Source organism: Lepidochelys kempii, chromosome 15, assembly GCF_965140285.1.
Source record: "Lepidochelys kempii isolate rLepKem1 chromosome 15, rLepKem1.hap1, whole genome shotgun sequence".
NCBI classification, from domain to species: Eukaryota; Metazoa; Chordata; order Testudines; family Cheloniidae; genus Lepidochelys; species Lepidochelys kempii.
In genome coordinates, this window is record NC_136394.1 from 27115797 (window position 1) to 27139718 (window position 23922).

The 23922-nt window shown below is 37.2% G+C and overlaps 1 protein-coding gene across 7 annotated transcripts; it reads right to left on the minus strand.

Annotated features, from left to right (window-relative positions):
- Positions 1-87: 87 nt before the first annotated feature.
- RSRC2 (arginine and serine rich coiled-coil 2) lies at positions 88-23590 on the minus strand. 7 transcript variants are annotated; one of them, XM_073313357.2, is made up of 11 exons: positions 23439-23590; positions 21657-21784; positions 16824-16980; positions 15810-15853; positions 11637-11827; positions 10826-10969; positions 6140-6262; positions 5573-5652; positions 4427-4656; positions 2875-2964; positions 88-842 (listed from the first exon to the last, which is right to left on the minus strand). In XM_073313357.2, the coding sequence occupies exons 2-11, from the start codon at positions 21684-21686 to the stop codon at positions 663-665; spliced, it is 1269 nt and encodes a 422-aa protein (XP_073169458.1). In that variant the 5' UTR covers positions 21687-21784; positions 23439-23590; the 3' UTR covers positions 88-662. The 7 variants fall into 7 exon arrangements, with proteins under 7 accessions (XP_073169458.1, XP_073169457.1, XP_073169464.1 ...); XM_073313356.2 differs by having other exon boundaries at positions 4427-4659; XM_073313363.2 differs by having other exon boundaries at positions 11637-11849.
- Positions 23591-23922: the final 332 nt, after the last annotated feature.

The window sequence follows — 23922 nt, forward strand, 5'->3', positions numbered from 1 at the left end:
GTTAAAAAACAAATTTTCTGTACCCATTACTATTATTTTAATACCACCCCTCTGACATTCACCTTTTTTCTTATTCTACTACAGAGCTCCCTGTGCTAAAGTAATAGCTGGAAATTCAACATAACTTTTAAAAATTACTTATGGGTGGGATAACTTAAAAGTAACCCATTAAAACAAGCTTTTAAGTAAACTTAAAAATAGCAGTTTAGAGAAAAACATGTTTATTAACCAGGTTTTTGCACTGGATTAATGTGCCAATTGGCCAATCTGCTAGATAACATCTACACAATGTTTCTTTCATGTTTCAAGAGTTGAAAATAACTGTACAAGGTTAAAGTACAAAAGTACACAAGACAGTGGACACGAAATATCCATGTATGAGTTTACCCCAGCTGCTGCTTTGTTTGAAAAAGTAGAACTTTAACTAAAAAATACTGTCCTTCTATAGTTCTGTCAAGTTTAATGGAAGTGGGTATAACCTGATTACAACACTAACACCAGTATCACTGATCTCATATTTACAGAAAAATTGTACTTTTTCAATAAATTAAAGTCAATGCAACACCCATGCAAGCTAGAATGCTAGCTTTTTGGTGAACAAGGACCCAACCTCAGAACGGGAATCATTCACAAAGTCCCAGACTTTAAAATCATGTTCTTTTTCAAATTGCATCCATTCCTCGCATTGAAGATGTAAACCCCAATCCCATTCCTCTTTGTGTATGAGTCTGTGATCGTGCCATCTCATATTGTGCATCCAGATTTCTGAATACTTCTTCCTGTTGCTTCAGAGTTTTATAACTTTCTTCATCAACTGAACTACAACCAGCTTCATCTTCACTCTAGAAATTAGACAAGTGATTTATAGAAAAAGATTAAAATATTATTAACAGTCAAAACATTAATGTATTATAGCTGTTTTTTAAGCTTCATACAAGACCTTTTACTTGGCTGTTTGTAGCAGCTGGCAATAATGATTAGCAATAATATGAACTACGTGCCAGAAGGGGCATTCAAGTATAATGACATTTAGCAAAATTGATTAATTTTAAGTAAGTTCCCCTCACCTATGAAAAACATTAATATTGAATTATACTAAACATCTGCTCAGCTTTAAAAAAAGCTAGACTGAAATCAACATTTGGATATTTAACAGTAAGGTAGAACAATTTAAAGTTGGAGGTGAAATCCAGTAACAACTGGAATTGTTTTTTCTAATTTACTAGTCTGATCATCACTTCACTCCCAAATAATAAAACATGTTTCTTCCTTATTCTCAATGGATTTTTTTTTTATTAGTACAAAGTAGGGCTGTCGATCAAAAGCAGTTAACTCATGCGATTAACTCAAAAAAAAAAAAATTAATCGCGATTAATCGCACTGTTAAACAATAGAATACCAACTGAAATTTATTCAATATTTTCGATGACATTTTCATTTATATATTGCATCGTATTGTAATTGATTTCAAAGTGTATATTATTTTTTATTACAAATATTTGCACTGTAAAAAAACAAACAGAGGACATGCTTCCATGCTGATGATGCTCATTAAAAAGTGTTAATTACATTTGTGACTGAACTCCTTGAGGTAGAATTGTATGTCCCCTGCTCCGCTTTACCTGCCTTCTGCCATATATTTCATATTATAGCATATATTTCATATTATAGCAGCCGCAGATGATGACCCAGCACATGTTTTTCATTTTAAGAACACTTCCACTGCAGATCTGACAAAACGCAAAGCAGGTACCAATGTGAGATTTCTAAAGATAACTACAGCACTTGACCCCAAGGTTTAAAAATCTGAAGTGCCTTCCAAAATCTAAGAGGGACGAGGTATGAAGAACACTTTCAGAAGTCTTAAAAGAGCAACCTTCTGCTGGTGGCATCTGACTCAGATAATGAAAATGAACATGCATTGGTCCACACTGCTTTGGATTGTTATCAAGCAGCACTGAAGCATGTCCCCTGGTATGGTGGTTAAAGCATGAAGGGACATATGAATCTTTAGCGCATCTGGCACATAAATATCTTGTGACACCGGCTGCAACAGTGCCATGAGAACGCCTGTTCTCACTTTCAGGTGACATTGTAAACAAGAAGCGGGCAGCATTATCTCCTGAAAATGTTAAAGAAACTTGTTTGTCTGAGTGATCAGCTAAACAAGAAGTAGGACTGAGCGGAGTTGCAGGCTCTAAAATTTTACATTGCTTTATTTTTGAATGCAGTTTTTTTGTACATAATTCTACATATGCAAGTTCTACTTTCATGATAAAGAGATTGCACTACAGTACTTGTATTAGGCAAATTGAAAATTATTTCTTTTGTTTTTTTACAGTGCAAATACTTGTAATCAAAAATAAATACAAAGTGAGCACTGTACACTTTGTAGTCTGTGTTGTAACTGAAATCAATTTGAAAATGTAGAAAACATCCAAAAATATTATTGTGATTAATTTTTTTAAAATCACTTGACAGCCCTCGTACAAAAAAGAATAATTTGAATTAAATTTATATACATATCTGCAATTACTAAATAATACGTTTAATAACCCTGTGTAGCTAACTACGGATGGTGAATATTGAGTTGAGTTAAACTACAATGGTTTCTGTTCCAAGCCATGACAGACAATTTAGTCAGAATCTCCTCAAAGCAAGTTCAAGAACTTCTACTTGAACTGGGAAGTATTTCTGATTTAAATTCACAAACAGCATCTTAACATGAATTCAAGTTTTAAATTTTGGAAAACCCCAAAATGTGGTTTCAGCTATTTTTAAGCAATTTAAATGGATATCAGTCAGTCATAAAACACACTCTTAAGGAATATTAAGATTATAGACCCAAATACAAAGAAATTCAGAACTCCATACCTTAATGCCCATTAGTTTTCTGAATTTGACATTTTGGTCCTTGTTTCCAAAATTCAATTTCTCCCATATTTCTGCAGACTGTGATTTATCCTACAAGAATAGGAAACAATTACACAAATTTAAAAGTTTTTCAGAACATTTCCAATAAAGTTACAACTCAAGTAGTAACAAACAGACAGAAAGATGCCTTAAAAAGATTGACACTAAGGGGTCTAGACAATGGCCTGCTTTGGTGGTATTATTCTCTATTGCCATATAGAAGTTCCCAGTTCAAATTTTTAGTCCAGGTCTGGTGTTGTAGGTCAAGAAAGGGAGGTAGTGCTGTTGAAACACTAAACCCTCATTATAAGCAGGAGTTCTGATGAGCTCCAGAAGGGAAGCTGGTTCATGATTATCCTTCCCAGATAACACTTACTGCTTTGAACATATCGGTGGTGACAGACTGAGTCCCCCTGAACTTCTTTATTGCAGTAGAGCTGATGGGACATGAGCATGTGTAGTTTATCTTTACTATTATACTTTATGGGACACTGGAGTTTTTCTGGCTGGCAATGTCTCTTATTTTGTCCAACAGCATAGTTTGAAGCTTTCGCTACTTTTCAATCTTTCACTCTATAATAGACACTAAGTAGAAAGTGAAATTTGAAAAATCCAAATATAAAAAGTAACCTGAACTTTTTATTAAGGTAATTTGGTGGCAATGAATCTGATGTACCACAAACTCTTTATAGCAACATATGGTGTTTACAACCACTAAACACTAATACCAAATCCTTGGCACTGGGAGGTAGAAAGTTGAAACTCTACTCAAATTCAACTACCCTCAAAACCTTTTATTTTTTAATTCAAAGATCTGTATTTTTGTAAATACTATTATAAATGTGACAGCCTAAAACGAATAAGGATTTAAAGACTACAAATTTGCAATTTTATAAGCACAAAATTGTTATCATATTAATGTGCTGCTTTATACCCAAGACATTGTTTTCTAGGCTGCAGAATTCATTTACTGTAAGCCTGCAGTGTGCCAGAAAAACAGCTTATCCAAAGTAAATAATCCAACTTCCACAGTGATGGTATGACAGAAATAATGTTCGGGGGGTGGGGGGGGGGTGTCAAAGCAGGATAACAGGCTGCATAAGCATTATATTTTAATTTTGTCAGAACGTTACTTCATGGAAACCAAGAGCTTTTACTTCGTGTCTTTAGGCTTAAAACAGGCTGCATAGCAAAGACCATCTTGCAATTGATATTTACTTGCAACCTTTATGCAACCCAAGAAATTTATTTTAAAATTTAATTATGCCTTAGGAGCAGTCTGGGTATCTGGGTTCTTACATGGCCCTCATCACTAACATCTGACATTCAAGGAGTAGGTCATTTCTTATTTCCTACACTCCAAATTTAATGTTGTGCTGTTGCTAACAGAAATAGTCAGTGTTAACAAGCAATTTCATTCTTCTCAGTTTAATCTTGTCCCACAGAAAGCAAACATTTTAAACAGATTTATATTAAGATGCTTCCACACTAAAAGTAGAAAAGAGAGAATTACCCCTTCTTTTTTCCCTTGCCAGAGCATTTTCCGCTTTTTCTCCTGCTCAGCAAACTTCATCGGGTTCACTGCTGCTGGGTTATAATAGCTAGGTACTGCTATTCCAGTCTCTGCCAGTGCTTTTGCTTGTAGTGCTGCCATTTGAGCTGCCATAGCTATTTGAGGAGTTACTTGTGTTCCTGATGCCAGAAGAGCAGCAACATTGATGACAGAACCCCCAGTGGCAGCAGCTGCTGAAGAGAAAGAGAAAAAAAAAAAAAAAAAAGGGGGGGGGGGAAAGGAGGGAAATGAAAGTAAATGTTAAAGTTTTGAATAAATTTTCAACACGAGGAATAATCAGTTAGAGCAACACTCCAGTATAATTTTAGCAATTGTTTCTACCTTGCATTATTAGAAAATAGATGGAAAATGTAAGGATGAGACATGGGATACACTTTAGAAAATAGCAAGGTTTATGTTAAAAATGGAAGTCTGCAATGAATTTTAGTGAAATGGAGTTAATTTAACATTACATTAAAACTCCCCTTGTATTCTTTTAGACAATTAAAAAAACTAGGTATACCAAGTTCACAAAATTTGTTTCTGAACCAATAGCTAAAAAAGAAGAACTGCACATCCCTCATCACTTTTAAGCAATGAACAATTAAAAGCCAGAAGATAGTGATGTATACTTTTTGGAATAAGTATAATATGTAATATAGCACTTGACTGGAATACCATATGGGAAATTAGAGCACTATTCTTCAATACAATTCTCTCATTTCCTCGGCCAACAGGGGCTCAGGAATGCTCTTGGGTGCTTGTTCAGGCATGGGGTGTGGGAAGTGTCCCCCCTCCAAATAATTAACATGCAGAGTTCTTGTTATCAAGTCATCCTCAGGATGGTGATTGTGGTGCTGGGCACTGATGGAAACAATAAAATCCCCAACAGGAAGTTTTCAAACATTTTCTCATGCAATTGAACACCATATGATCCAAGTTACCATAATTAACTACTGAATAAGGGAAAAAGGGTTAAAGGTATTTCAGTTGGTTCTGCAGAACTGTTTAAGTCCAAGATCTAACAAAGCTACATCCTATTTTTCCTCCCCTTACTGTTCCGTACGAATACTTTAGGTAAAAAAAATTTATTTATTTATTTTTTACCAGCAACGATTTCCTGTTGTTTCTGTTTTTCAACCATTTCTTTTTCTCTCTGTTCTTGCAATTTCTTTGCTCTTTCCAACCTACAAGTGATTTACATAATAAAAAAGTAATTGAAACACATTAACATGCAAAAGATTAGCAATACTGGTCAGCTTCCATATAAATGTCTATTATTTATGTAAGACAAGTCAGAATGAACATGAATTTTACCATTATTTACACAGAAACCTGGAAGCTCTAAGGGGAAACTAAATTGTAAACATTTAAAGATTTAAAAAAAAAAAAAAAAAAGATTACAGATGGTAGCAAACAGATGCTTAGCAGCAGTAAGGAAAATTCTAAGTATAATTTAACACCACACACAGGCACCAGTAGTGAATTGGTGGTCTTAATCCAGTCTTAAGTGGATTTGCTGTTTAAATCCCCAAAGCCACAACTGGCATTAACTGGCTGATTCCAGTACTGTAAAAAATCTTGTACTGTCACTATTTGCACTGTCCTTAATAGGTAGGGAAAGTACTTCGGTCTGTAGTATTTGTTAGGGTTTTTTTAAATGAAATTGAGTACCTTCTGGCTAATGCTTCCTGTGCATCCATTGCTGTGTTTCGCCCCCTAAAAGGTGGTGGACTTGGACTTCGGCTGTGACTCCTGCTGAACTTTCGGGGTTTTTCAATTCTCTTCTTTCTTTCTCTGTAAGTGACCATATTAATAAAAAGATCCATTAGTCACTGAAATAAATCCATGTGTATTTTAATATTCCACAAATAATTTAACATTAAAATCCTTCAACTGCTTTCCAAGGACACAGTGGAGAGTTAAAATGTGGGAAGCACAATTACAAATATAAAACAATACATCAGTGGGGCGTGGGGGGGAGTGAATAAATTAAAATACTGAGGCCATAATTCTGTAATAGGGGAAGTTAGAACACTCAATTCTAAGAACTGAAGTTCCTCCTTATTCATCTCTGACTGAAATCTACAATCTAGAGTTCTTATGCGCTATGACATTCAAAATTTTAAATATGACATAACAGATGCCCATGGGCGCCTCCCTTTTTGAACCAATATCTTAAGATTGCCAGAAACACACGAAGTAATGGTGTGAAATTCAATAAAATGACTGGGGAAGAGTTCCATACCCCACCCAACACTAACAGGTCGATGTCTGTCCTAAAAATATTATTTTTGATGGGGAAAAGTTTGAAGGAGTAATTTACAGTAATCTAATAATTTTATGAATAGGTCACTATCATGTCAAATACTAGATATTACTACATCTTAAAGTGAAGTAGGAAAAAAAATCTTAATAAAAGGTCAAAAAGCGAGCTTAGCTCTGAAAAAATGCATGGCCCTCTAGAGGAGGAATGGTTTTACATACATAGGAAAAACACTGGTCTCGGTACAAGAAAGCAGGATAATAATAAATCTGCAAGATTTCAAAATTGCTAACAGAGGCCCAATCTTGGGTAGTCACCTATCACCTGTTGCTTTGCAGATGCTGTGTTCTGACTGGATGATTTTAAACCCTAATAGACTTTCCTTCTGAATCTTTAGACATAAATGAGGAAAATAACTCCATAGATATTTTTTGGCAATAGTTCTGCTAAAACTAAGAGCTGTAAAATTAAGATTAAGTTAGAAGAGCACCTTGAACCCAGGGATTCAGAAGCTCATACAAATACCCCTGAAAGGGAACACTGCTCATTTGGAATTTTTATCCAGTGCAGAGAACTCTGAAGCATGGATTTTCTGAAGGCTAGTAAACTGATAGGAAGCTAATTTCAATTATAGAATATTTGGGCACTAAAGAAAAATGTTAGAAACTGGACACCAGTTCGTCTGGTAAGCCCCTTCCTCCCCAGCAATATAATTCCTGATATAAAGCATGATCGCTTTCTGTTGACTGTAAAAAATATTGCTGCTAACCAATAGCTGCTCAGACACAATGTGAAGCACAACTACCACCGATTCTCTCATCCAACATCACTGATCACTCGATTACAAGACATGGAAGATTTATTCAATTGCAAGGCGTTTGACAAGAGGAACGTTACAACCACCATATCCTAAATTTCTGAAAGTGCTTGACAAGCAGCAAATTGCAGAGACAGCACCCCACATGGCTCTTAAATAATGTCACAGACAGACTGAAAGTATTTTAAGATGTACAGTGACCGAAGTTTTTGCCATTTGACATTTAATGAAGCATAAATATAAGCTGTGATAAGGAATATGGCTGGTTGGGGACAGAGCAGCTATTTTAAATATTCTGCTCCTTTTTTTCAAAGCTGCACGGATTGCAAACAATTTGCAGTGAACTAACTCTATCTGAGTAAAGTTACAAAATAGATCAGTTTTCACTAAAAATTAATGGAGAACAAAAGAGGTCAGTTTACTATCTCATTAGAAGAGATCACAGTCAAAATACTGACTCAAGCACTGTGAAACTTGGCACAGAATTGTATTATTCATCAGAATTGAGTCAATCCACAGCATATGTTTCAGAGACACCTGCATACCTGTCATAACACCAGTTATCAGAGACTGATCAATGATGTGCCCAACCAAGGCATCAAGAAAATTAAAGAATTTTAACTTCTGTATCTGAGCATTTTAGAGTTGGAAAATGGTTACTGTGTGCTTTATGCACCCCATTCAGATCTGAATCTGAGCAAGACAATGGCAGAACTGCTACCAAGTTATAAATACCAAAAGACAAAGAGTTCAGACTCATCTAAGTGCCAAAAAGAAAGCTCACTTGGAAAACTGAGACTGGGGAGTTTCTTGGAAATGGTCACCAGTAACTCAGGCTTTGACAACTATAAATGCTGCGCTGTATCACGGCGAATGCAGTATTTAATAAATAGGAGGCTTCATTTTGTGGTGGAAGTATAACCATGTCTTGCTAATTAAATTTTTGTTGGAGCTCAGTCCAGTGGTTTTACCTCAAAAGACTAACTGAGCTCAGATGTGATACGAAGGCCGCAACTGCTGTGAGAAAAAGCACAAGAGTTGTGTGACCCACTCACACTTTATTTCAAATATTAATGACTCATTTTTCCAGGATTTTGATTACGTCTGAATACAGCAATCACCAAAAAAGTGGATTACTGTCATGATCTATTGCAACCCAATACACTGCATATTTTTGATTGGCAAGGTCATGACTAAATTGAAAGCCCTTTATTTTTCCTGCACACTTGCTGCTTGGTTTCAGTTATTTTTTAACTCAGTTCTTGAAGAGGAAGCAAGAATACATGCATGGGAGTGTACACAAGGTCATTAAAATATACGAAAGACAGCTTTTAAATGATACTGAATTGTTTTTGTAAAATACATGCAGTCTGTAGTTTTAGAACTCTAAGGGAACTGACACATTCCATTCTCCATATTCCCCCCCCCAAAAAAACAAACAAACAAACAAAAAAAACCAAAAAAAAAAAAACCAGTTTAAAATCCTACATTAAATATCAGCAGGAGCATGTTCATTATGTCACGTATGTCCCCTCAGCTGTCTTCTGAGAAGTGCATGTTGAAATAATATATCTTTGTGAGAAAAACCATACTATTGAATTCTGTGGCTGATCAGATGAAGCTTGCTGAATATTTCACAAGTGTCACTGTAATATTACACCAGAACCCTGATTTTCATAGTGGAACACACTGGGACACTATAAACTAATCTAATGCTAAATAGTCACTACAGATTTCCAAACTAAAGTCATTACCTGAAATATTTGGGTTACGTTATAAGGATGGGAATTTGAATATTTCAGAGGATCTCAGAGAGCTCTGAGGGTGTATCACTTTCACATCTATAATTCACATGTTTTTTACCCAAGTTTGTTGAACAGAATAAGCATCTACCACCTATTTTGGATCAGAGCTTGCAGCAAATCATTTGTTTTTTCAGAACAAAAACTGCAGCATATTATGCAAAAGATGGCAAATACAACTAGATTCTGATATTCTGAACATTCATGCCTTATTCTGCTGGTAGCTGGCTCCAATGAGGCAAGAGTCTCACTGGGCAGCAGACAGTAGTAAAGATGGTATTACTAAATTTTTCATGTACTTAATTTTGAATTGCAATAAAACAAGTCTCATCAGTGAGTTTATCTTGAAGTTCCATAGGCAAATTAGCATATTAAACACACTACTAAGAATACAAGTGCACTATCTCAATACAAGCTAAAAAAACCAAACAAACAACAACAACCACCAAGAACCGCAAAAGGCTCCAGATCTGTCAAACAAACAAAGCTGTGGAGTCAAGTGCACCAGATATACAGAGGGTCAATATCTTTGATAGCTAGTATTTTCAAGGTGGGTAGCTCCCCTTTCCTGAAGTGTGTTTTACAGAGAAGCACCATCTGGAAACAACAAGATGCAGATACAGTAAAGTTATTTTTAACAAGCACTTTGGCAATCTCACCACTCTAGTAACATCAAACAACAAATTTTGTTGCCTCTTTCATTCTGCACTGTTCTTTTTCTTTTTAAGTACTTTATACTCCAAGCTGACTAAACTGAAAGCGTGGCATGAACAGGTTAGATTGAAATATAAAGCGAGCTTGACCAGAAATAATTCAGTCAAAAGTAGTTCAAATGGAATTACGCATCTATCAGTAACAAATTATACTTCGTATTCTATACCATCATCCAACAGAGGATCTTAAAAGTGGTTTACAAGTTATTCTCTATAGCTCTGCACTTAAGTAATTCCATTTTATAGCCATGGGAGTTGAAGTCTAAAAACATCATGTGATTTTTCCAAGGACATATAGCAAAGTTGTGGCAGAGATGGGAATCAAAGCCATAACTTTGGACTTAGTTCTGCAATTTTAACAAAGCCATCTGACCTCTCACTCTGTGGGTTCATATCGTTTTTCAAAATCCTATAATCTATACTGTCTCAGATTATAGGGTCCCCCCAACAATCTTTAACTTGTGGGGTCCCAAGACACTTTTTTTAAGTTATACCATGGAGTCATTCTCCTAAAAAAAGGTGAGAACCCAACTCTTAGATGGTAAGCTCTTTGGGGTAAATGTATCATCTTATGAATTTGTACAGTGACTACCACACTGGACTCTCTAGCTATTAATGCAATAGAAAGCTATTTCCATTAAATTATGCCATTTCAGTTAATCTGAACAGATTTTAAAATGTGCTACATTTGAGTGGTGACAAAGTCTCTGTGGTCCAGTAACAGCATTTACACAAATGACAAATTAAGAACATAATACTTACCGGCTTCTGCTCCTAGTCCTACTTCTGCTTCTACTTCTATGTCTGTGTCTAGATTTTGATCTAGAACGAGATCTTATTCGGCGTTTTCTCTCTCTGCTTCGAGACCGTGACTTTTTTCTATCACGGCTTCTACTACGATGACGCCTGAAAACATACATTCCAGTAATAAAGTTAGTATCCTGAACAATTTAAGTGAGGGATATGAAAGAAAAAAAACCCAAAGACTACCACTATAAGAAAGCCACTAGTTCATTAAGCAATGTTACTCATTAATACCGATACACAATATGTTAGTGCAGTAACCAGACAACATGAAAAGAGCATTCCAATGCAGGAGTCCCAATTTTCAGAGCTTACTTGAGTTGCTTATCTAAGACAGCAGAACTCTAATACCTTAAACACAAAAAAAGGAAAAGCAATGCTCTGACAGTAGGAGAAAATGTACGGTCATCGATGCTTAGGGATTAAATATTTATACAATATACATTCATTGCATAAATTAATATGCATATGTTGGATTAATTTTAGACACTATCTATATCAAGCCTTAAAGAGGCTCAATAACTTTACTATCAACTCAGGAAAAAAAAAATCTGGACTAGCATTAAATGCATTGCATGATAAAACGGGAATCTTTGCTACTTTAGAGTTAACATTCTGCAACAAATCTGTTTTTTTCAAAAACCCAGAGTTAGACACAATTCAGCTGTACACAGGAAATCTAATAAAACTCCAAAGCACTCAATTTTTGTCAAGCACTTGAAGGATAAAAGAGATTATTATTCAATAATCACATATACAGACAACTTACCTTTCACGAGACCTGGATCTTGAATGACTTTTGCCTCTTGATGATTTCCTTTCTTTGCGTTTGTGTCTGTCCTCACCATTTTCAGATGAATTTAGGCTCTCTCTTCCCTTGTCAGAAGAGTGTTCTTTTTCATTGTGGTCCTCAGATTTGTGTTTCTTGGAGGACTTTTCTTTGGACTCGTGTCTTCTTGCCTGTTTTAAGAAGAAGTTGGTTCTTTCAGGAAGATAGTGCAACAAAAAGAGTTAGTATGGTATCAGAAGATAAAAATGATATGTTGTGATGCAACATTAGTAACCTTAGGAGTGTGGCTCAGTCAAGGGTGATGGCTATTTTACTTAATACCATCATCTACCCAATGTTGCAAGTACACACTATCATTTCCCCCACCACCTATCTTAGGTATTTCTAAAGCACCCATCAGAGTACAGCAGAACCCCACTTATCCAATCTAACTGGGACCAGGGCCAAATCAGATAATCCGAAGAATGGAAAAGTGCAGGGCAGCACCATCTTGCGGCCACAAGAGAGACCGCCCACTTCCGGACCTATGCACGCTGGTTGTTCGGTTAATATGGAGAGCCAGATAATGGAGGGTCAGATAAAAGGGGTTCTACTATATTATTACACTGTTTCCTGACATGACAGTTCAAAGCATTACAAGGAAAACAGTGTTCATCCTCAGTTACTGGTTACACCATCTATAATGGAGCAATGCTAAAAACCTAGCACATTTCTGTTTCTACCAGTGTCTGAGCATGTATATACACGCATGTAGATATTTGTAAATAAAGTACATTTAATATGTCTAGAGACATACCATGTACACAAGCACATTTGTAAACCCAGACATAGCTTCAGACATACATATAACAACTTTTTATTTGAAGTTTAACAATTCTTCTACCCATGATTAAGTACGTACTGATGACTTTAACTAAGGTGTTTAATAAAGTTAAATTTGAGGCCTCACACTTTAGTTTAAAATGGAGATATCCTGCAATGCTGCACTGCAATTTTTTTCTGCATTGCCTCTTTTTAAAGCAGGCTCCTCCTCCTTCTATAGCTGCAGTGCCAAAAGTACTTTGGCAAGGTCAGTTCTGATTTTTATCAGTTTTTTCACTGGAGACTAAACCATGACAAACAATTTTTCTTCTTAATATATCCAGCTTATTTACTAGCTGTTTCTAATACAAAATACTGTAGACCATTTAAGAGTGGTAGCCATGTTAGTCTATATCAGCAGAAAGAACGAGGAGTACTTGTGGCACCTTAGAGACTAACATTTATTTGAGCATAAGCTTTCATGGGCTAAAGCCCACTTCATCAGATGCATACAGTGGAAAATACAGCAGGATATCTATCTATCCATCCATACACACACACACACAGAGAACATGAAATAATGGAGGTTGCCATACCAACTCTTAATGAAACCAATCAATTAAGGTGGGCTATTATCAGCAGGAGAAAAAAAATTTTTGTAGTGATAATCAGGATAGCCCATTTCAAACAGATGACAAGAAGGTGTGAGTAACAATGGGGGAAAATTAGCATGGGGAAATAGTTTTTACTTTGTGTAATGACTCATCCACTTTCAGTCTTTATTTAAGCCTAATTTAAAGGTGTCCAGTTTGCAGATTAATTCCAGTTCTGCTGTTTCTCGTTGGAGTCTATTTTTGAAGTTTTTGTGTTGGAGAATTATGACTTTTAAGTCTGTAATTGAGTGTCCAGGGAGACTGAAGTGTTCACCGACTGGTTTTTGAATGTTATAATTCTTGACATCTGATTTGTGTCCATTTATTCTTTTGCATCGAGATTGTTCGGTTTGGCCAATGTACATGGCAGAGGGGTATTGCTGGCACATATCACATTGGTAGATGTGCAGGTGAACGAGCCTCTGATAGTGTAGCTGATGTGATTAGGTCCTATGATGGTGTCCCTTGAATAGATATGTGGACAGAGTTGACAACGGGCTTTGTTGGAAGGGTAGGTTCCTGGGTTAGTGTTTTTGTTGTGTGGTGTCTGGTTGCTGGGGAGTATTTGCTTCCTGTTGGGGTGGCTTTCTGTAAGCGAGGACTGGCCTGTCTCCCAAGATCTGTGAGAATGAGGGATCATCCTTCAGGATAGGTTGTAGATCTTTGATGATGCGCTGGAGAGGTTTTAGTTGGGGGCGGAAGGTGACGGCTAGTGGTGTTCTGTTACTTTCTTTGTTGGTATGGCAACCCCCATTTTTTCATGTTCTCTGTATATATCTTCCTACTGTATTTTCCACTGCGTGCATCTGATGAAGTGGGCTTTAGCCCACGAAAGCTTATGCTCAAATAAATTTGTTCATCTAAGGTGCCACAAGTACTCCTCGTTCTTTAGACCATTTAAGTCATTTAAAAAAAATCGAAATATAATCGTATAGCAGTATCAGCGCAAATCCTACGTTTTTGAAATACAGTCAATTTACAGGTTCAGCTACATCTGCTCTAACCTAATATTGAACATTTAAATATCCTTTTCCCCCAACTACCTATTTATCACTTAAAATAGTCAAGCCTGGAACAGACTTGTCATAATTAGATAATACCAACAATAAGCTTTTAAGATGCTTTCACCCAGATTCTTTAAACTAAACTTTTGCTGGTAAATTTCATATTTTAGAAATGTACTAGATTCTTCATTACACACATTTCTAACAAACTGGAAATATCTTTGCTATTTTTACAGTCTATTATTATAGTTTTATCTCATAAAATAGCTATAATATATGGAAATATAGTTGAGTTAAACAGAAGTCTATTTTTAAGGTCAGTTACTTAATACTATTCACATCCATGAATACAATGCAAGACATTTTGACCTATATATTCAGAAACAGCTACTGATGTTTTAGTCTTTAGTTTGGGGTCATTAAACAACGTTAAGAACCTGCAATTCCCAGCAAAAACAATCTGAAAGCTAAGATGTACCATGAGACACTATCCAGGTGACCTATTCATGAAAAACCTGCTCATCAATTAAATCAACCTGCAAGATGTAAAAGGTTCACTGAGACCTAACAGTATAGTAAAACGCTGGAATTACTTATAAGTGAAGAAAAAAAAACTTTCTGAACATTTAGTGTAATGAGAATTTTTTTTTAATTTCAGTCTTCTAGACATACACTCAGTAATAAAACACCATTACATCCCATAACTGATTTAAGATATTTTTAAGGGAAATATGAGTTTGAATGACTAATAGTTACCTTATCATGAAGTAGGCTTATAATTTTGCTATCTGAGTCTGGAGCGTCTTCAGTTCAGTCTCTTCGCGCATTAGCACGCTGAGTATGATTTATTATAGAAATGTTATCATGTGATCTAAACAATATAGTCAATTTCACAAAAACTCCTAAATTAATTGTTACAGAGCTTCCATTGGGATGGGGGAAGGGAAAGTTCCTGTCCCACATTAAAATTTTAGGAGTTCCCCATCTACCCAGCCTATTACTGCCCCACGTGACAGCCTCCCTCCTGGCTACTTCTGCTGCTCCTTGTTTGCTCCTTTCACCTCTTCTCTGGTAGGTAAGTCAGTTATCTCCAATGTACCATTGCTACTGCCTCTTCTCATTCCCCTTGCCTTCGATTTTTAAAGAAGCCCTCTGTGAGCTCTTTGCTGTCACAGCCACACTTCCAGCTGACTCTTGCTGAAATTGCTACTTATGTAATGCTGCAGCATTCCTTAAAACTCGAAGTTGCAATCATCAGAGTTTAGTCAGTGGGGATTTCTTTTGAAGAAATATCCTGAGGTAGATGGGTATTCAACATTGAGACCCCTGAGCAGGGGTCAGGCATCAGAAGACGTAAGGCTTCTGGTTAATGGAAGCTCTGTGAGATAGTCACCAAGAACACCAATTCTACTTCTCCATATGAAATTTTAATTTGGCTGTTTCCACAAGAAGTTTAAGTTACCAGTTTCTGAATGCAATTTTGCTATAAACTATTACCTTCTTGTCAAAATGATGGCTTCAATCATGCTTCACTATGATAGGTACTCCATACCCATTTAAGTTTGAGTTTCCAATGGTTTTTTTGTACTTACCATAAAGTCATTTATATATTGTTTTACACACACGCACATGACTACAAGATACTTTTAAAGATGTATTGTACAATTACCTAAGCACTACAAAGTGTTAATTACCTCTTTGCTTCTGCTCCGGCTTCTGTGTTTTTTTCCTTCGTTATCTGAAGAAGAAAATATTTGTTAGTTATCAAGTAAACATGAACTTTCTTGTCTAGTTTTATTAGTTTATACTCATTTAAGTTACATTTAGCTTTTCTACCCCACAAAGTCAATAGTAAAAGTTTAACAAAAAGTTAAAAACTATACTTAAAGACCCCTTATCTATGTTAGGAACCATATTATCAGAATAGAGAATTTTTAAAATTTGTTTCTTTTCACCGTTTATGCTATTTACTTTTGCCTGATTAGTTTGTTTCATACTTACTTCCTGATCAGCTAGAACATAATTGTTGTATTTAGGATATAAACCATGGAGTAAAGTGTCTTAATCCAAACACATCTAACAGAAGACATTTACACATCAGGTTTTCTAACTATTTCTAATACTTATGAGTCGCCAAGAAAAATATCCATTGGGCTTTGGAAAAATATTCAATTTTTATTTTCAGCACATGAATCATTTAAAAAAGTTATCAAGTCTCAGTACAAAGTATTTCAAAAACAGTGTCAGGCTCAGAATTAGTAGAGTTCCAGACTTTCAGCCTCTCAGTCTTAAGCCACCAGCACCAGACTTTCGAGAGCAACCTTTTCCAAAGCTATATTTTAAAAACAGAGATTCAAGTTCTGCAAGTGTGCACATTTCTATTTTAGAGTATTTTTAAACATTGTATTCTACTATAAGAAATTAATTAAATTCAGGCAGATATGACTAATATGTCAGTTTTCTTCAAAAGGATGTGGACAGTCACACAGCCAGGATGAAATTTACATGTTTTGCTGGTAGTGAATCCACAGGAATCAAAAATTTTGTTCTCTATCAGAGATAATTTATAACTTGCTTCATTAACTTATTTGCACATCTCCAGAACTTCCTGAGCCAGGATCAACTTTATACACTATGACAGCATTTTACAATCTGTTATAATAAATACCTACACAGGTAAAGCGACATCACTTTGAGATTGACCATACCTGACTTCCGTTTTCTTTCCCTTGAGCGTGAACGCGATCTTGAGTAATGATGTTTTGAGGTTCTAGGAGAATTAGATGCATCTGACTGTTCCTTTTTCTTCTCTCTCTCTGGGGATGATTTTTCTGGGGCTATTCCATCTCGTTCTGTATCGCTACCCTACATGGACAGATTAAAATATTTTAAATTTAAGATCAAAGATTTTTTTCTTTGCATGAGAAGATCATGAGATACACTAGCACATAAGCTGCTCTTTTTACCTTGGATCTTAAAGTGTTCAACTAAATCAGACATCTTTTAAAATTAAAACATTCCAGGATGACTTGATTTTCTATCTAGTGAATGTTATGGATACATAATCATTTTGTCTCCATGTTTGTGTACTAAAATGACAGTTGCTCTTTGCACCGTTATCAAGATACGCTGCATCCAGTCTAGTGTGGAGAACAGAATTACTAAGAACATCACCCAAAACCAGCATAACCATAAAAGAACAACACTCTTAAAGAAGAAGATTGGACTTTCATAAATGAGCTGGGTTTGTTTTCTTTTTAACTTTTCAGTGAAAAATTGTCACCTTCTGAATTGTTTGGTACACATTTAATTTGTGTACCATTTGAAGTTTTTTTGAATTTCTCCAAATTGTGTTATTTATCTGTGCATCCTAATGCTGCTTTTATAAATTCATATCACTAAGGTTACTTCTGGTGCATGATGCTGTACAACCAGGCCAGATTAAATCATGTTATGAATCAGGGCACAACAGAGCTAAAACATGGTGCTCTAAGCACCAAAATCTGCAATGCAGAATTGGCCTCAAAGAGACATGAAATAAAAAACAAAACAGTATCCTTACAGAGCTCCAAGCTACTAAATGTTAAACAATGGTCAGCCATATAGCAGTGCTACTATTAAAATATCATTCCATGTGAAATGCGTGTTTGTAAGAATAGGAGGGATCCATACACATAGTGTCTCAATGATTTCTGTATCAGATCTGCTCAGTTTGCAAGAACATGCTTTTTCCACTCTTCCCCAGTTTTGTCGTCAGCTCCATGAACTCACCTTGGTATCTGACATTTAAGATGAATTCTTTCCATTTCATGCATCACCACCAAGACATTTTGCAAAGCCAGATTATGCCTTCATTTGCACCTATGCGCTCTCACTGATTTGTGGTTCTGACAGGTGAAATGAAGGCATAATCAAACCTGTGAAGACAACTAAGTGGCAGAGATTTCACTGAGGGCATAATTTGCCCTGAAGAATGCGTTACTGGTGACAAGAGGGACAGAATCCAGTTTGACTAAGCCCAGGGTGAGTTTGTATGGCTGAGAGAAAAGCCATGCTTTTACTGGCAAACTGAACAAAACAGATGTAGAAATCAGTTAGACAGCAAATATGGAACACTACCTTGATGATTTTTTTTTGTTTTGTTTTAAACAGCATCAATTTCAGGGATAGAACTAGATTTTAACAGGGAGGATTTAAAAACCTAATTATTTAACAGCGGGAGGGAGGAAATCAAGAAAAGCGGGTTATATCCGTTTCTTTCACTGTAAATTATTGTAAGATTTTCTTTTTTAAAATAAACCCATTTGAAATGAAATCTGAATTCAGTACAAAATATGTTAAGGCCTAAACTCATTATTTTCTCTTACAACATTAAATTAAAAAATTAATCTGCTGAATACATGAGACTATCAACAACTTTGAATTAAAGGCTCCTTATCTACATAAAGAAAGAATCGGGAAAAAAAAATCTTACTTTTGAAGTCAAGCTTTTTAAATATGGCACAATAGGTCAGCCTAAATAATTTAGGAGACTGTCTCATTTTCAAGAGAATCAAACAAGACTAGGAAAATAAGATCCAATCACTAGGCATATCTGAAAATTTTCCTGGGAGGACCTGAAATAGTCTGTTTAATTAATTAATTAGTTAATCCCTCTGTTTAATAAATCATTGAGTTCTAAATGTGAAACAGGCTTTGATAAGAAGTTTATGTATCCAAAACATTAAAGGTTTTGTTGATTAAAATTTCTTTTTATATGCTGTTGTGTGTAATTAAATTAAATTCCAGTCACCATCCTACTGCAGCTTGACACAAATCATAACTAAAAAGTTAATTTAGTAAATAATCAATGTATCATTCACCATTTTCTAACATACCGAAATGTACAATTAATAAGAATCTGAAAATATTAGCTATATAATTGCTTAAATAGATTTATACAGTTATACCCGCCCAGGTTGCAAAAAGATGTACCAAATCTAGTCTAAAAGCTCTATTTTGTTGTAAATCAACATGTTTTAATGGTTATATCAACCAATGAGAATGCACCTTTCTTTAGAAAATAAAGGAAGTACAATGGAAAAGTTTATTAAAATCTAGGTTTTCCACTTGGTGATTTAAATCATTATTTAAATTGCCTTAATTTAAATCAATGCACCCTGCTACTTTAGTTATTCTTCTGATTATTCATGTAAAAACAATGCCACAGTAAAAGCTCTTTTATCCAGCAGTTCACCAACTGGCAAGCTCTATAAACCAGCATTTCTGATCTGCACTGAAAGTCCAGTTGGTGCGGAGCCAGCAGAGGTGTGGGAGGGGCTGCAGGGCATGCTCTGGGAGGAAGTTTGGGTCCAGGAGGGGGTTTGGGGCAGTGGGTTGGGGTACCGGCTGGGGGGCACTCACCTCCAGCAGCTCCCCGCCCCTGCCGTTGCTGGCAGAGGTGTGGCCAGATGGCTCTGCTGCCTCCGTGGCTCCCAGCCCATTGGGCCGGGCAGTGCCTGCAGACAGAGGCAGTGTGCCTGCTTGCAGAGTCGCCTGGCCGCACCTCTGCCAGGAGCAGTAGGGGGCGGGGAGATGCCAGAGGTGAGTGCCCCACCCCATCCAGCACCTCAAGCTCCCCCCATCCCCCACGCCCCCTCCCAGAGCCTGTGCCCGGCAACCCCTCTCCCCCAGCACTCCAAACCTCTCCCTCTGAGTTAACCGGCATTTTTAATTTACTGGCACCCCCCACTCCCTCAGCATGCCCCTTAAAAAAGCTTTTACTATATATAGTGTACTAATGGTGAGCTTTTTTCATCTGTGACATTACACAGTCCTTTCACATCTCCTCAATATTCACATGCTTTAGCCCACCCACTCCATGTTGTCCAGGCAGCTACTCTTTTTTCACTGCTTCCTTCCTTCCACCCCAGCATCTTTGCAAAATTCTACTCTAACACTCGCCTGGGGTGAGAAAGCAAGCAAGCAATTATTATTTTTCTATTATCAGGATCACACCACATCTCTCTCATATAGCATTTATTGTAAACGTGTAGCGCACAAAAATGTATTTTGGATACAAGGTGTCCTCCACTTACATATCTTGAAAAATCAAAAGAAATTATGCACATGATTTTCAAGATACAGCATCCTCCACCTATGTACCCAAAATAAATGTTTGTGTACTAGTCTTTTCAAAATTTGATATTTGGAAATTCTGGTTTTATATTGCTAATATACTTATATTAACAGAGCATTAGTCCCCAGATTGAATATCTTGACTTTTGCTTGTCTAGTCATATTTAACTCTAAAGTTCCCAGCCCACAGGAAACCATGGTAGACCTTTAGATAATGGAGCATAACAACCCCACATTTGCCATTCCATCAGTCCTTGGCATTCCAAAGCTCTCTAACTAGTTTCTCATACTTTTTAGAGAGAGGGAGTGCTTCAGAGTACTGTTGGTACAGTGATCATGTGGGATATTTGCAGATGCCCACAACTAATGAGTTTCACAGGATGATTTATATTACGGTGTCAAAAAAATTTCTGACGTGTTTTATTTTCAACAACTCAACCAGTGTCTGTTATTTCTTCAGTTGGAGTATATTTTTAAGATGTATTTTAAAAAGCTGACATTAAATTTTAAACCCATTTTCTTTGGAGAATAGAGAGATGAGGGGCTGAAGTACCAGTCAAACAATTTTTTTTTTTAATTTACTGTCTTTTTTGATGTCCACATACCATGCCCAGCAGAAAATATAGTAAAACCTCAGAGTTTCAAACACCAGAGTTACGAACTGACCTGCCAACCACATATCTCATTTGGAACCAGAAGGACACAATCAGGCAGCAGCAGACACCCTCCCCACCCCCAAAAAGAAAGGGGCAAATACAGTACAGTACTGTGTTAAACTACTTAAAAAAGGGAAAGCAGCATTTTTTGTAAAGTTTCGAAACTGTATTAAGTCAATGTCCAGTTGTAAACTTTTGAAAGAATAACCATAACATTTTGTTCAGAGTTATGAACATTTCAGAGTTATAAAGAACCTCCATTCCAGAGATGTTCCTAACTCTGAGGTTCTACTGTAAGCCTATTACTTCACACACTGCGAGTAGTCTTATTGATTTGAGTTGTACTATTCACAATGGGCAAACTTAGCCACATGTCTAAGTCCCTGCAGGTATCAGGGCCTAACTGTGAAAACAAGCTATTGCTCAATGGACTCAATGAGCTGCATCATAAAGCTAATTCATGTATGTGACCCAAGGACCTCTTAATTCCAACAGGCAAAGGGTTACAGAAAGGTCATGAGTCTGGTTTGTACCTTACGTTCATTAAAGAATATGTGAGATCTCAAATCAAAGCTGCTGTCACACCGGTCTGTGAAACATATACACAGACACTATGCAAGGAGCTATGTTTTTAAAGTCAGTATCGAGGTATTAATCACCAGCAAAGGTGAAAAACAGGTTTTCCTCCAGACAGGAGGTAAAAAGTGTGTGTCTCTCTGGATGTAGATTAAGCAGTATACACTAGCACAAAGATACCCATTTACATACAAAGTTAATGTTAATGAAGTGATGTGACATCAACAGGGAAGGAGCACACAGTAAAAACAAGCCAAGGGTGGGTTTTCTGTCTATGAGCAAAGACAATGAGGCAATGATGACATTCCCTCATCCTGCACCTAGAAAACAAAACGGACAATGTATTTACTATAGAGAACTTTAGATGAGATCAAGTTCTTTAGATAGGAGATTAACCTGGTAGTTAAATTTAGTCTCTAGAAAGTGTGTTATATTGTTTTATATATATATATAAAGTATTTGCTTCCAATATTCTTACTCACCCTGAATCTTCGATAATATATTTTTGTTTTCAATGTAAACATTTCAAAGTGCTTAATGTTAAGCAAAGTCCTGATCCTGAGTTGAATCTTACAAGCTGGGGTGTTCTGTTCCCTTAAGAATAACAGATCTGGTAATTGTGTGTAACCTATGTCAGGGGCTGGCTATCACAGGGGAACACTTCAAAGGCACTGGAGTACAGGGATTGTTAAACTGCAAGGCACAGTAATGGCTGGCATGGTCAAGACAAGTGAGTAACAGACTGGTGCATGTTAAGATGACACCTAGTTAAGTACAACCAAGACTTCCTCACGCTGGAGCAAGCAGGTAACAAGGTGACTCCTAATTCTGGGTACCCTGAGAACCATCACAATACAGCTCTGGGGTGCATAGCAAATCTAAGATTCTCTCTACTCCCATAAAAATAAAAGGAGTACTTGAGGCACCTTAGAGACTAACAAATTTATTTGAGCATAAGCTTTCGTGACCTACAGCTCACTTTTTTGACATTAATTTCCTTCCTATATGTGACAGACTAAATGATTCACATAATCTGACTTGTCAAATACAAAATACTAATTTTATAAATGCAAAATGATTCTATCAAAAATAGAGAAAGATAAGTTTTTCTTTACTTTTGCAGCCAAAATTTGCAAGACATTAGTGATTTCTCCCAATTAGAAAAAACTTGAAGAAACATGGCTTTCAGAAAGTACCATGCCCACCCAACTTCAAGAAATCAAGTCCCTTTAAGGCAGCTCACGTTTGGTGCACCAAAAATCCCTATTTTTGAAAATCCTGCCTATGTTAACTTGCCTACTACATTTTCCTTCTTCGTCAGTTATGTTTGACTTGCATCTTAAAAGTTACAAACACGAATTTTTAATCAGGAATAGAGTACAAGATTAAAACCTCAAGCTTAACCAATACTTTAACCAAAAAAGCAAATCCCCCTCTTAAGAGCCGCACATATAAAAAAGAAAAGGCGAAAAAGAAGTCTAAGGGAATCTCCCACTAAAGCTACCCATCGGGACAGGTTTTGAGTGCGTTTAAATACTGCGTGTTAGAAAATATGTTCAGATATTAGGTCTAGTCCCAAACATGGAGAAAGGTATAAAGGGGCGGGGAGGAACAGAGGGATCCGCCAGGACGCGAAATATGGAGAGTCTGGACTTCAAGGCACCCCGTCCCCCTTCGCAGGAGCACCCGCCCCTGAGGGCCAGCAGGTAGCTAAGCCCAAAACAGACATCCCCAAGACTCTCTGCTTTTCTCGCCAAACCGGGGCGGGAGGGGGCAGAAATAGAAACTTCTGGAAGAAGAGGCGAAAGTGGCAAGTGGCCTCCCCTCCCCCACACCGAAGCCTATTATGGCGCCGGCAAGGGGAGGAGGCGGGCGCCATTTTGTCTACGCGCGCATCCAGTTCCCCTGACTCAGATGCCCCCATTCCTCTCGCTTCCCCGCTCCTTAAAATATCCCATGATGAGCAGCACCTACCGCCATGCTCCAGCGCTTGGGGTTTCGCTCCCCTCACAGGCTCCTCAGAGGGACCCAGCCTCCCTCGGCGGCTGCGGGCGGCTCTACAGCTCACTGACTGAAGGAGACAGACCCCGCCCGCTCGCTCCAGCGCCTCCTATCGGGTACCCGGATGTAACAATGGCCGAGGGAGGATAACCGCAGTGCATTCTGGGGATGAAGGCGGAACCTGTTACCTTAGCAACGGCAGTAAAGGGCCAAGCCTAGTGGGCGGGGGGAGCGATAGTTAGTTCCTCGGGCGCGACTTTGCGTTTGACCCTTACGGCAGCCTGTAGCTGACTGAGAAGGAACGGGGAAATTCCCGCCAATTTGAATCTCAGCCTCTGAGGCAGTTATGTCCTATGCCCGGCTCGCCACCTCCCTCCTGTGACTGAGGTGAGAGAGACCTTTATACAGTGCCTCTGGGCTTAGGCGTTGCTACTGGATGCCAAGCTGAGGTACTGTT

Coding starts and splice junctions, on each gene's coding strand:
- RSRC2 (XM_073313356.2), bottom strand. CDS start 21,686: ATGTCACATCACTTCATTAACATTAACTTT. Junction 10,970..11,636: donor AGATCCAGGTCTCGTGAAAG/GTAAGTTGTCTG, acceptor GTATGTTTTCAG/GCGTCATCGTAGTAGAAGCC. Junction 6,263..10,825: donor AGGACTAGGAGCAGAAGCCG/GTAAGTATTATG, acceptor GGTCACTTACAG/AGAAAGAAAGAAGAGAATTG.